Here is a 14,717-nt window from a genome sequence, read left to right on the forward strand (position 1 = left end):
TCTTGAACTCTACTGTGAAGCTGCTATCGAATTCAGTGACGCAATAGTTAGCATTTGCTAATTTTATGATCTTGTAATGAGACAGGATTATTTCCGCCCTCCTCCATATTTCTTTAAGTTCATACGAGGGAAAGTGCACTGCGAGTTGGCAATCGGCAAGACCTATTGACAGCTTTCTAGTGACGACTTCGTCTGATCGACTGCTTCCGGGGATGAAGCCAAAGACCTTTCTAATTCTTGCATCACGTTGCTGTGGTGTCATTTGTGACCACTGTAATGGATCCACCTGAAGGTGTTTATATTCTTCAGACAGACGATATTCTCCCATTTGATAAATGGCCTTAACTAGCTCGTCCAGATGAGGCTGCACTACACGATGCTCAATTAGTTCGTGTATAGTCACCTGGTCTGTTTTCTGCCTGGAAATTTCTTCTTTAATAACGTTGTTGCACGCCTCTGCTCTCTGGTTCTGCCACTTGTTAGGTGGGTTTCCAAGGCCAGCAGCAACGCGAACAGGTCGCAACATGCATTTCTTCATGCTTTCAGATAACGGACGGAGACGGCCTTCTCTTGTGTGTAGCCATTCAGTGAATTGACTTGGCCACTGTTGCTCTAGAACCTTTAACTCCCGTTCAAAGTCCTCTTCAGTGGAGCAATCTACCAAACCCATCATCCGCTTTCCGTTGTACTCAGTGCCTAAAATCTTGCGAATTATTTCATTTTGTTTAGGTGGCGGTACTTTTAATGATGTCAATTTCTGAGACATGTTCGTTTTAACGTGGTCGAAACAACGAAGGTGGATATTTGTGTCACTTGAATAAGTTCCGTGTATAGGAAACACCTTCTCAAAGCCTGCTTCCAACGGAGTCTCTCCATCAGTTCCATATGTAAGAGTGGAAATGCCTTTCCTCTTCAGGTTTGCAGCCAGGTATTCATAATCACCTATCTCTCTGCTAGCACTTGTCATAATGCCTGCCAAGGTTGTTGGATGTTTATCGCGTGCATCGCAATGGACAAACATGGGGTGAGGGAAAGTTAATGCAGTCAAATAGAAGGGTCCACAGTTGTAAGTCATGTCGATGCCACATTGCGATTTGGGATTGGTTCCAGAACAAAATGTCTTTAACCATTCAATATGCAACTCTTTTCCTGCAAACGTGTTTGCTGTGGTGTCTTTTCCATGGCGCACACCAAATGAAACATCTTTTACAAAATCAGAAGTTTGAAGCTTGGCAATTAATTTGGTGAAATCTGCTGCTTTTTGTGGCCCTGTGCTTCGTGAGAGAATGCGATTTGGGATTTTACTGGCCTGATTGTATACTTGTTTTCTGTTGCGGGGAATGTCAGCCACTGATTGTACATCGGAAACACCTCCTGCCTCTTCCTGCACTTGCGTGATCACCTGTTTTGCCGACGTATTGTTGGCGTACTGCTTTATCTTTGAAAGCACGCTTGGCTTTGTTCGTAAGTAGCCCTCTTTATGATGCTTCACGTTTCCGTGTTTCTTTCTAGAAAACAGTTCCTTAGCTTTGTCTGTTACTTTGTATTGTATAATAGCATATCTCCCAAGCTTCTCTTTGCGCTGGTCACAGACCTTGGTAATGATACGACAAAACTCGTCAGAGGAAGTATGCCAGCTATAATGCCGCTGAACAGAATATATATGGTTTCCATTTGGGTGTTTTCCTTTTGTACTTTTTCGCACGCTTTCTATACGTGATTGATTGGTCATTTGCGCGGAGACGACATCGGTAGGGCAAGAGTGACGAGCATATACTCCATTGCTATCTGTTGTTAAGTCTCCTTCATCCACTTTGTTGAGATCGATGATAAAAACGGAAGACTGAGTCACACCTTGTGGCACAGCGCTGCAGACTTTGCTTGCGTCTACTTTACCTGCGATACAGATGTCTAGGGCTTCTTTGGTGGAAAGACCCTTCTTAGAAACTTTAAACACAGGATGCCCATTTATTTCATTTTGTAACTCTAGAAAGGCAAAAGATACGCGGATTATTAATGCTTCATAGGTTATTTTTGTTATTCAATTACGAAAAAAAAGTTATGAAAGTATTTTGCAGTGGTATACATGGCTACCTTTAAAGGCCTACAAATAGACCGTTTTAAATACCACTGTACTTAAGCAATATAAAACGTTTTCCGTGTTTGCAGAGCCTGATGTAAACACAAGAGGGGTTGCCGGAGAATTCGAGGCAGTTATGCGAACCTGAGACGGAGTTGAGGGTTTGCATAACTGTCGAGAATTCTCAACTTCCAACCTCTCGAGTGTTTATATCAGGATATGCAAACACAGGAAAATAGTTTTCTATTGCTTTTATAAAATAACTTTTCCGAATTAAAAAAAAAAACATTCTCCTTTTAGAGCACTTATTAAAAGAGAAATTCTTACCATTCGCGAAGTCTTGTTTACGAAGCTTATGTACGCGTAATCAGTTCTTAGTTTGCAATAAAGATCATTTTTAAAAATATGGGGTTTTCTCGCCTTAAATGCCAGCTAAAGCGAAAATAACACAGCATGTAGCATGTTTCCGAAGATTTCCCAAGTTTCAGCCCACGAGTGAGTGGGTAAATGAAGTAAAAGTGTCGAGTTTTCAATTCAAAACTTTTTCAAATGTATGTGATTTGCGCGCGAAAAGCAAACATAGTATCATGCAAACACGCCTCTTGGCGAATCAGAGCGCGAGTACTATCTTCGTTAATTTTTTAAAAAATAATTTCATTTATTTAGTGTTCATTTGACATAAATAGAAGTAATAACTCCAATATTTTCGCTAATTTAAGTTCTTGCATGTCAGGGCACTCATTGTAAATCATCCATTCATTTGCAAACTTATCCACTCTTTATGCCTTTTCAGAATGATTAGAATTTTTTCCTAGATTATTAACATAGTTCATGCATGGAATGAAGTTCTAAGGGCCCAAAAGTATTTTATCAGAGTTAGTTTAAAGCTTTTGTGTTGTTCGGTTTGTAAGTTTGTTGGTTTGTTGTTTGTCGCCCGATTTTCTCTTTCTTACCTTCCGTGGTATTGTCAGATCGATTTTCTTCACAGTGAACATGGTCATAATTATCGACGTCTTCGCTGACTTGAGAGTTACACTGATGCTCACGACTACCGGAAGAAGAAATCAAGTGAAGCCGTCGTCTTTTCCTGCGTTGATGCATCTCTGTCTCATCGTCTGATGATCTGTTCGTTTTAAGATATCAAAAAACCAACAACTAAATTTCGTTCATTGTGCCGTCTGCCATTTGCACCGACAAACATATAAACGACAACGATTATGACTTTCTCCTTATTCAAGGTTGAAATTCCATTCAAAACGCCCTGAAAATTCAATATTTTCTTTACACCTTCATCCGGAATACAAGACGTCGGTTTAAATGTTTAACACTTACCTAAAACGTTTAGAGTCTGAAGAGTTCAATTTTTGTGATTCTTTCTTTTTAGTCAATGGTCGGTCAACTTCATCAACGTCATCTTCAATCGTAGAGAATTCATATGTTTGGACTCTTCGTGGTTGCGATTCTATAAAATCTCGAAGTTTGTGGCAAACCGTGTGATCTGTGGTTCCACTGTCTGTAAGATCACAAAGTGTTGCTCCCTCTTCCACAGAAGTCATGCCCTTGCGTTCGGAACATTTCCCTGCTTTATTTTCTCTAAATTCATCTTCCGGTCCACTACAGTCACTGAGCTCAATCCTTTCTACCGTCAGGTTAGCCTCCACTTTTGAGCCGCTACTGTCAACCAGAGAGACATCGCCTTAAGGCAAAAATAAAGATTTAGTAAAGCTTTGCAGGTTTAGGCCAGTAATTTCTCTGTTAAAATTTGAAGAAGCGACTTTCGGAGTCTCGGTGAATACTGTCATCTGATACCTTCGCCCTTTTTTATTCTGAGATTTTATGAACAATCTTTTATGTTAATAAAGTTTTATGAGCAATCTCTATGTTTTGTTGGTTTTGCAACCAAGGGAGGGCCTGTTGATTTAAAAAAAATGTTACGCTTAATTAAGATCTTTAATTTGACCATCTGTGTTTCAGCTTTCAATTGGAAAATGAAGATCATGGCTTTTTGTAGCAGCACAACTTACTCTTGGCTCGTTTCTCTCCTTCGTCGTGTGTATGTGGAGATGGTACATAACTAAAAGGCAATATAAAAATTATATTCAGAAAGGGGAACCACGTACTATAACTGCGAAAAATACAATGTAAAATTAATCTATTCTATAACAAATTTCTAGATCACCTGTTTAGCCTCAATTCTAGTAAGTAATAAGTGATGGGGTGGAGATTGTCAGATCAGTCTTATTATGAGTTATCTGATGTCGTGAAAAATTTAAATCGCCCAATGATATTTGAGAAGTTTAATTACAAAGTAAGAGTGTAAGTAAAGACCTAGGGTATGAGCGGTTTAGGGATTTATTGTAGTTGTGAAAAGATCGGACATCTTCGAATTTCTAAATCGCCGGTGCAAATTAAAATCTGACGTTTCAAGGATCTCTATAAAGTATACCAGTTGTTAGATAAGAAATAGTTGGGTACCTCATATTTTCGCTCATTATGGAGAGCGACTGTGACGTGTCGTTCTTCACTCCACTTGAAACCAGGCGCTGCCATATCCAACGACTGACTCCCTCAAAGGCCATTGACTCTTCTGAAACGTATGGAAATACTTTAAGAAGGCCGGTACCTTTACCTCCAACATCAGTTGAAACGGGGTGCGTGTCTAGAATAAAAAAGCAGTCGTTCGCAATTCCAACTGTAAAAATGAGTGGTTTGCAAGTGTAGATGGCCACGCAAAACTTTTTAGAAATCATGCAAGATAAAGCGTGAACAAGGTTACTCATTCCCTGTTGAGAGAAGACGAAATCATCCTTTAAGATTTCTTCGGAAAAATCATAACAGCCAATTTCAGTACTGACACTCCTGATGAGCATGTAGGCCGAAAGCACATCATAGAACTCAGTACAATTCCTATGTGGGTTTATCACACGGGGAAACTCCATGATGACTTTTTCGGCAACATCACAGATGCTTTGCCATAGTTTCTTGTCACCCCTGTTGGCCTCTTCGCGCAGCTTATGGATTTCATGAGCCAGTTTCACGCTTAAGAAAGCACAGGCATTGGTCCCGTCATTATCCAGAACGTCTTCAGGAACACTTCCCCCCTTAAAACAATCGCTGCAACCTTTCTGTCATACTGCTCTAGATTGGAGGCTTGACTAACCTGCGAGGAAGCACATTACAAAATAACGATAAGCTGTTGAAGTTTTTAAGAAATGTTATGATTTTCCGCGAGCTGTACAAAATTTATTGAATCCCACTGCCTGACTGTACTTCATTCTCGTTTCGTGTTTAAACTGTAACACCACATGGAGCAAAAACTTACAGGCTTCTTTAGAATAATCAAAACAATTTAGCTCTGGACCACGCTGAAAGAATTACGGTTAGACGAGTCGCTCATGAAATTTTAGGGGGCTGGATCGAGAACGTCATATTGGACGTAGAAGATAGCGCGAGGCAACAGTGGTGTCATTAAGCAGAGCTTTTACAGTCCCTACTATCAACGGAATTCACTTCGCGTCAAAGAAAGCTTTGGTAAATTCTTCAAAGGCGAAGTTATAAACTCACAGAGTCATCAAATAGTACACAGCTACTGGGTCCGCCGAGATCTCAATTATAGTGAACGAGGACTTCCACTCAGTTGTGAGGAAATTAATTCCTTTTCAGCGACTAAAACTGGAAAGCGTGATGCACATCTAATGAAAATCAAATTTTAACGCTATTCAAAGTAAAATGACTTTATAATTTAGTGTATTTTAAAAGTAAATTAGAAGCGAAGGTAAGATAAAGTAAAACAAATGCAATTCAAAGTAGAACAAAAAGCTCAATTCAAATTTAATAGCCAATTAGAACCGAAAGTAAGATAAATTAAAGTAAATTGAAAATCACAATGCAAATGCAAATCAAAGTAAACTCGATCCAGATCTTAGTGCATTCTCTGTAAACCTTAACATTTAATCTTTTAATTTTAAATCTGGATCGAGTCTTACTTTGAATTTCATTTGTATTTGATTTTCAATTTATTTTAATTTATTACTTACCTTCGGTTCTCATTGACTTTTAAAATACACTAAATTCTAATCTCATTTAATGTGAACAGAGCCTTTTGTTTTACTTGGAATTGCGTTAATATTTGATTGTCATTAGATGTGCATCAAGTTTCCATTTTTAGTCGCTAAAAAGGTATTAATGTCCTGAAAACTGAGTGGCAGTCCTCGGCTAACATACTCCACTTAATCCTTTAAATTGCAAGTTCTCGTTTGTAATTCTCCTTTGTAGCGGCCACTATACTATGCATTTCTCTGTATAGATGTTACGCGAATCTAGGTCATATTAAAACAACACCCCATAGTTGATAAGTTGTTGGTCAATTGTTTATGAAAAATGTGTTGGTGATAGAAGGAGAAGACCAATGTTAATCACTCTCACAGAAAGCAGATGAGTTCAGTTTGAATTAGATAACAAAGAATCTCTTACCTCTTTGATTGCTGTGATCTGTTAATTCTCCGTGTGTTGGTAAGCCGTGTGTGATCATTCAACATTTCTTTCCTGCCACTATTATTTTAAAACAACAACCGCCGAAAGAAGCGCTCGTGGGCTTTCAAGATTCCTTGGCGTGGGTTAGAGTAATATATTCTCTCGGCACTTCGTGCCTTGCTCGGAAAGCGTGTCGCTTTCCAAAGAAGCTCCGTCGAAGACAAACGAGCAACCAAGGAGCGCTTCGTTCAACGTTGTTGTTTTAAAAAAGTGGCGTTCGGAAAGGAACGATCGAAGGGAATTGCTTACAAATAACCGACCCAGAATGATCAATCAATCAATCAAACTTTGGGTGACACTTAATAGTTAAAAAACTAACAAACTCGTGGCCCTCAAAAAACGTTACAATACTATATTAAGATATCTAATATAAATAAAGAAAATATTTAAAACCTAATTAAAAACTACAAAACACACACGGCTCACCAACACACGGAGAACTAAAAGATTACAGCAATCAAAGAAGTAAGAAATTCTTATTATCTCACACAAACAGAACTCCTCTGCTCCGCTGAGATTTAGAGGGTCTAATTAAACACGGTACGTACCAGAATACCTTCTAATTGGCATGCTCGTCAAACTACACTAGCCAATCTCCTCATGAAACTATTGACTAACCTTCAAGTGAATATTAAGTGAGGAGGCAGTGCAATCCTGGCTTATCATGGAAATCACATCTTTAATTTTTGGCCTTTTAGCAGGCTCAAACTGAACACACTTCAACCAGATCTTGTTGACTGAATACCAGTCAGTAGCATGCTTGTGCTGATACTTGCATGCCTCCTTCGGGACCTGCTTACTCTTGAACAGTACTTCAAGTGCTCGAAGAGGCGTTTTATTCTCCTTTATGAATTGCTGTATCTCTTCGTAGTATGGATACTTTAGGCAAGGGTTTAAAAGGACAAATAGGGTCATACCTAAAGACCAAATGTCAGCCCGCTTAAGATCGTCCGCTGAGGCAAATGGTAGGCGCATGTCTTCGATGAGCATCTCAGGAGCCATATAGACTGGTGTGCCTCTATTCACGTGCCTAGTTTGAGACTGCAGGATAGAATTGGTTTGTATGTCCTTTGAGCGACTTTGACCGAAATCGGCCAACTTGCAAAGCAAAGGGTGTTTTACCCATACCTCTCGCATTTCCGTCCCTTGCAAATGACAATAATGGCGATTAGAGACCAGGATGTTAGCCGGCTTCAAATCCCGATGGGCAATGTCATTTCCATGCAAGTATTGTAGACCAACTGCCATGTCCTTGCAAATCGTGGAGATGACGTGAGGGCTATCGAAACCGTGGCAGTTGAACCCGTCAAGAACAGTTAGAAAATCAGCCAGGGAGCTCACTTTGGACTTGACACCAAACGGCGAAAAATCAAAGTAAACGTACTCGAGAACGAGCGCAAAAGGATTGTTGCATATTCCCTTAAAGTTAACGATGTTGTTGTGACTTAACTTTTGCAAAATTCTCGCTTCCTTGACAAACGTCTTCTTTTCCAGGATGTCTTCACTAAGCATTTTCTTCAGGACAACCTTTCCCACAGCAGCATCCGGTGTTGGCCAATCGGCAGTAAACACTGCGCCAAACGACCCATTTCCAATGATTTCCTTGTTTTCAAAACAATTAAAATCATAAAGAGGCAGACCTGAACAGTCGATGGTCTTTGGCTTAAGAACAGGCAATTGAAGTTCCATAATCTCGTCTCATTACATCGAAAAAAGGCAAAGCTTTAGCAACACGTGCACCAAGAGCGCAACACAATCCCTGAAGTTAATTTACTAGTCGTGCTATTGATATCGCTGACTCGCACATTTCACGCCTTCTTAAGTGGTTAGTTTAAGGCCTAGAACAAAGTGTTATTCCTGTGGGAAATTAATTATTGGCTATAAATTTGTCACACATGGTGCCGCTGAATCAAAATTTGGCACCATAAAGAACTCATCGTACTTAAGATTTTAAATTGTAAATATTTAGTTAATAAGTCACGACGTATGTCATTAATTTAACTAGAAGTCGTAAATTATTGCAGAGTTGGTGGCCAGTGTTCTAATTATTTCTAACGCTTCACGTTTGGAATGACCGTCCATTGCAGTTAAGTAAAACATTAAGAGGAAAAATAACATTGTTGATGCCAAAAATAACTCGTGAAATATCCAAAATTATAATTTTAAACTTCGCGTGCATTCGAAAGTTAGGCCCAGTTAAAACGTCGATCGTTTCGTGAGCCAAACCTAATTTTAATTAAGGCCAACCCAAATTATTTAGAAGGACTCAATTGATTCAAACGCCGATCTTAATTCCAGCCGAACTCAATGAACACTTGATGTTTGGTCAAACTGCTAGGAAAATACGTTATAAGGTGACCAGAGGTGACCAGGCTCTTAGAAATATTGATCATTTTATTAGTGGAAACATTTTGTTTCGGACGAAGAGGACATATTTGCTAAATAAAGGTCAAAAAATGCCATTTCGCAAAATAGTAATTCTGTCAAATTTACTACTTTGCGAAACGAGTTCTGTTATGGTCAATAAAATGAGAGGTGACCAGGCTCTTAGAAATATTGATCATTTTATTAGTAGACACACATTTTGTTTCGGAAGAAGAGGATTTATTTGCTAAATAAAGGCGAAAAACGCCATTTCGCAAAATAGTAATTCTGTCAAAATTACTACTTTGCGAAACGAGTTCTATTTTGGTCAATAAAATGAGAGGTGACCAGGCTCTTAGAAATATTAATTATTTTATCAGTGCACACATTTTGTTTGGGACGAAGAGGACATATTTGCTAAATAAAGGTGAAAAAACGCCATTTCGCAAAATAGTAATTCTGTCAAAATTACTACTTTGCGAAACGAGTTCTGTTATGGTCAATAAAATGAGAGGTGACCAGGCTCTTAGAAATAATGATCATTTCATTAGTGGACACATTTTGTTTCGGAGGAAGAGGACACATTTGCTAAATAAAGGCGAAAAACGCCATTTCGCAAAATAGTAATTCTGTCAAAATTACTACTTTGCGAAACGAGTTCTATTTTGGTCAATAAAATGAGAGGTGACCAGGCTCTTAGAAATATTGATCATTTTATTAGTGGAAACATTTTGTTTCGGACGAGGAGGGCATATTTGCTAAATAAAAGCGGAAAAACGCCATTTCGCAAAATAGTGAATTCTGTCAAAATTACTACTTTGCGAAACGAGTTCTATTATGGTCAATAAAATGAGAGGTGACCAGGCTCTTAGAAATATTGATCATTTTATTAGTGGACACATTTTGTGTCGGACGAAGAGGACAGATTTGCTAAATAAAGGCGAAAAAAGGCCATTTCGCAAAATAGTAATTCTGTCAAAATTACTACTTTGCGAAACGAGTTCTATTTGGTCAATAAAATGAGAGGTGATTAGGCTCTTAGAAATATTGATCATTTTATTAGTGGAAACATTTTGTTTCGGACGAGGAGGGCATATTTGCTAAATAAAAGCGAAAAAACGCCATTTCGCAAAATAGTAATTTTGTCAAAATTACTACTTTGCGAAACGAGTTCTATTATGGTCAATAAAATGAGAGGTGACCAGGTTCTTAGAAATATTGATCATTTTATTAGTGGACACATTTTGTTTCGGACGAAGAGGACATATTTGCTAAATAAAGGTAAAAAAACGCCATTTCGCAAAATAGTAATTCTGTCAAAATTACTACTTTGCGAAACGAGTACTATTATGGTTGATAAAATGAGAGGTGATTAGGCTCTTAGAAATATTGATTATTTTATTAGTGGACACATATTGTTTCGGACGAAGATGACATATTTGCTAAATAAAGGCGAAAAAACGCCATTTCGCAAAATTTCGTTTCGTTTCGTTTCGTTTCGCAAAATAGTACAATTTCGTTTCGTTTCGTTTCGTTTCGTTTCGTTTCGCAAAATAGTATAAGCCCCTACGGAGAATTGGTAAGATACACTTACTTCCCAAAAATATATGCTCCATTTTCTGGAACAACAGACTAATCAAAATATTACCTGCTTTTTATAGCGTTCCACCTTCTTCTGAGCTTCACGCAACAACTCAATGTCATCTGCACCATAAATCTTCTGGGCAATTATTCTCATTTTATCTTCAATCGGCAACTACAGAATTACATAAATAAAGGTTACATTAATGAAGGCTACTTAGTTATTTACTTATCCTTACTTAAAATTACTTATGCACAAGGTAAAACCCCAACAGGATTGGACTCACTAGCAACATGTGGCTATCTACAGTAATAGACATGGTTTCAGGCCTTATCAAAGCCTTAATTTTCAACTAAGGATTAAATTTCTTTATGCAATTTTTTTTAGTGGCAAGTTCACCAGTAAAGGGTCAGTTATATGCTGATTATTCACAGATTGATGATCATAGATATGTAATTCATGAATGCTCGTTTGGCAAACAATAACTGATTTTTAAAAGGGAAAATGGTGTAGCTGAAATCTGCATAGCTTACATACCTGCAAGTCATACAGGAACTTGAAGTCAACAGATTCCTCGACTGCTCTAAGAACTGCATCAGCCAAACACATGGCACCCTTACCTACAGATCAACAGCTTCATTTAGCACAAAACACTTGTCAATTGGATGCATGAAAGCAAGCAAGCAAGAAAAATTTCCCAACATTCCCAGAAAAATGTTAAAATATTTTAATTCTCCCAACACATTTGACCAAATTAAAAATATATATCTAGAAATAACTCTAAATCTTTGACCCTAGAGATTGACTAGCATCTATACTTTCTCCTTGCAATATGATCCCTGAATCACTCATTAAGGTCACAAGAATAAAGGAAATGATCACCAACTGGAGAAGCTCTTGATTGTTAAGCAAATTCTCCTTGTCAGCACCTTAGGAAATGTATATTAAGTAACAGTATGGAGAATATGAATGAGGACATTAGGGTGCAAAGGGTTTATGTTGATACCTCCATCTGCTCAGTGAGTGCACCCTACAGCATCATAAGCTCCTGCCTCCTTGGCAAGCTGTATGACCAAGGAAATCTCTGCATCAGTGTCACTCCTGACAAAACAATCATGATTAAGTACAACTCTAAGAAGTCTGAAAACTTTAATGCCCCTGAAGACAGCAAAACTTGCTCTTGTACTGGGACCTTGACACTACTTACGGGAATCTGTTCACAGCCACAATTGCATGGACTCCAAAAAATCGTGCATTCTCAATTTGTTTGGCAAGGTTCACCATTCCACTCTTGACAAGATCAAAGTTCTGTTTAGAAAAAATGTGAAATTACAACATCAGCAAATCCTGCAATTATAATAGAAACTGCCAATGGCTAGAATAGAAATTTTGAAAGCTTGATACAAAGTCCCTCAACCTGAATCAGTTTAGTTCCTAAAAATCAAAACAGCTCTAATTTTAGCAGGGTGTGTTGTCTTATTCAACATTAGAGCAGTCTCAATTCAGAGCATGAGCAAGACTATTTGAGGAACAAAGGTCAAGAGTTAAGTAAGGCTAAGAGCTGACAAATTAAACCAATTACAACCTACATGTATCAGACAACTGCTACTCTGACAACATCCCACGGTGGAATTTCTCTTATTTAGGTCTTAACTAGAGCATGAGTGGAGAGGCACTCAGAACAGCCCTCTCTTTAAAATCTATCAACCCCTCTAAGAATGACCAACATCTATTTTCTCCTAACAGTAATACAGCTGAATCATTCATTGAGATCACAAGAATAAAGGGAATGATCACCAACCTAAAAAACTTTGATTGTTAAACAAATTCTCCTTGTTAGTATCAGAGGAAACATATAGAGAAGAGTATGGAGAAAATGGATACTGAGGTTAGGGTGTAATGAGTTAATAAGACATACCTCAGTGGTGTACTCAGAAGGGAGAGGTTTCCCTGCTACAACCTTTGGAATAAAGAGAAAAAAAAATCAAAGACAGTGCATGCAGTCAGTAACTGTTACAAAGAGAGAAAAACTGCAGTTTAAAGACTAATAAAAATATGACTGATTTGTAAGAGCATAGCTTATACTCTGACTTGGCTAGCACTTCATTTGGGTCACAGAACAAGGTGCAACCCTAGAGTGGGAAAAGGGAAGCAAAAACTGATGAAGGGTAATCACAACTCTAACATTTCACTTTGCCTTAGGAATTCACTCACCTTTGGTCCTCCACCATGCATCTTCAGAGTTCTGACAGTTCCAACGATGATGGCGCAATGGGGAGTTAGACCTAGAATATATAAATTTCAAAATATTATTCGAACCTGTACGGGATTCGAACCCCGTACAGTGGTTCGAATCCCGCACAGGCCTGATTTTTTTCAGGTCTGATTTTCGCTATTGCATAAATAGCGCTATCTACTGCGAAGAATCGTGCATCGTACGTATTTAATACCGCAGTTCAAAATATATGAACTTCATATGTTCATTTTATCTGATTTATCATCATGGGTTTATTACGAATCAACTTAACGGCCTGCTCCCAGTTGGCTTGTTAGCTCAATTGGTAGAGCGCTGCACTAGTATCGCAGAGGTCAGTCACAGGTTCGAATCCCGTACAGGCCTGATGTTATTCAGGTCTGATTTTCGCTATTCCATAAATAGCGTTATCTAATTCCCTTGTAGAATCAGACACTATTTATTACCTATGTAAATGCTATGTGACTGCTCTGTGTAAAAAGTAGGTACAGGGTATTAAAATTATATGTTTAAAGTGATAGAGAGGGTGCAATTCAAATTGTGTGTAATTGCTATGACTTTTGCTATATATTTTGATAAAAAATCCTATTTTTTTACTAGTCAAATGGAACCTTTACATAGTGTAGGTAAAAGCTATGTAATACACATTTGAGCAGGCTAGTGTAGAAAATTAAAGATAGCATCTACATAGGTTTGAAATGCAAATTCACATAGTATTTAAATAGGAGCAAGTTGAGGCTTAGACAACTGAAAATTAAACTTATAGCCTTTTAATAGAATTAAAATAGAGTAAACATAGGTTACCAATAGTCTTTTTAAGGTGAGTTAAATACAATTTATATAGCTTTTTACCTATGTAAATGCTATGTGGCTGCTCTATGTAAAAAGTAGGTACAGGGTATTAAAATTCTATGTTTAAAGTGACAGAGGGGGTGTTATTCAAATGGTGTGTACTACGAAGGATCGTGCATCATACGTATTTAATACCGCAGTTCAAAATATATGAACTTCATATATTCATTGTATCTAATATTGATACATATGAGGCGCCAAAGTGGACAAAAACGCCGTTTAGCAATTTTCGTTCCAATTATATAAATATGTTCTAAACTCAAGATTTTTGTCCTCAGTTTACATATTAGATGCTAACTTAGTGAAATATTCATGCTCTTTTTCGCATTTATTTTCTAAACTCTTCAGTTGCATTCTAATTGCAAAGAAAATGCGTTACAAGTGCGGAAAAAATTATTCTAACTGAAATGTGTTTTAGATGTTCTAATGTTCTTATTATATTTTGAAGAAAAAAGTATGCTAATAATGTTCTTTTCATGCCAAGTTAGAAAAAAACTCTGCTCATAAGAATGAAAAATTATCCTATTCTCAGTCCGAAAATACATGGCAATTACAAAAAAAAACATGGCAATTGCAAAAAATACATGGCAATTGCAAAAAAAAGTGTTCTAATTAGTATGCAAATTATATTCAGTTGATTTTTCGTGCTAATTAAAACGCGCTTCTAATTAAAATGCAAATTCATGCAACACAAAGCGGTATTGGGTAAGGGTTTCGCGGACCCCGTTTTGGCGCTAATTTTAAAGCTTTGAATTTGAAGACTATCTAGAAAAGCTACGATATGCCTTTATACCGTCGAGGAAGAGGCGACATGGAGATAGCTCGAGAGATTCTTAGAAAATACTCAAGCAGTTCTCGGTCAAATTGCTAGCTTCAGTCAACAATGGGAGACCCAGAATAACAAAACTGGACGACTTAGAAAACGCTGTTGATCGAATGACCGAGATCTGTACAACGTTTGGCGTTCTTCATCAGAGTGTACCACCAACAGCGCTGCAAATAATTCGGTCTATTTTCCTCATTATTTCGCGGACCCTCCAGCGCTGCACATG

The 14,717-nt window shown here is 37.8% G+C and overlaps 1 protein-coding gene across 2 annotated transcripts; it reads right to left on the reverse strand.

Annotated features, from left to right (window-relative positions):
• Positions 1-10,624: 10,624 nt before the first annotated feature.
• Positions 10,625-13,748, reverse strand: LOC148716876 (uncharacterized). Of its 2 annotated transcripts, XM_088746149.1 has the most exons (6): positions 12,774-13,748; positions 12,478-12,519; positions 11,767-11,867; positions 11,566-11,660; positions 11,097-11,179; positions 10,625-10,733 (listed from the first exon to the last, which is right to left on the reverse strand). In XM_088746149.1, the coding sequence occupies exons 1-4, from the start codon at positions 12,792-12,794 to the stop codon at positions 11,576-11,578; spliced, it is 249 nt and encodes an 82-aa protein (XP_088602275.1). In that variant the 5' UTR covers positions 12,795-13,748; the 3' UTR covers positions 10,625-10,733; positions 11,097-11,179; positions 11,566-11,575. The 2 variants fall into 2 exon arrangements, with proteins under 2 accessions (XP_088602275.1, XP_088602274.1); XM_088746148.1 differs by having other exon boundaries at positions 11,097-11,660.
• Between the last annotated feature and the right edge of the window lie 969 nt (positions 13,749-14,717).

The sequence above is a fragment of the Stylophora pistillata genome, chromosome 14 (genome assembly GCF_964205215.1).
Source record: "Stylophora pistillata chromosome 14, jaStyPist1.2, whole genome shotgun sequence".
In the NCBI taxonomy this organism is placed as follows: Eukaryota; Metazoa; Cnidaria; class Anthozoa; order Scleractinia; family Pocilloporidae; genus Stylophora; species Stylophora pistillata.

Coding starts and splice junctions, on each gene's coding strand:
- LOC148716876 (XM_088746149.1), bottom strand. CDS start 12,794: ATGCATGGTGGAGGACCAAAG. Junction 12,520..12,773: donor TGCATGGTGGAGGACCAAAG/GTGAGTGAATTC, acceptor TTTATTCCAAAG/GTTGTAGCAGGGAAACCTCT. Junction 11,868..12,477: donor CTTCTGAGTACACCACTGAG/GTATGTCTTATT, acceptor TTTTCTAAACAG/AACTTTGATCTTGTCAAGAG.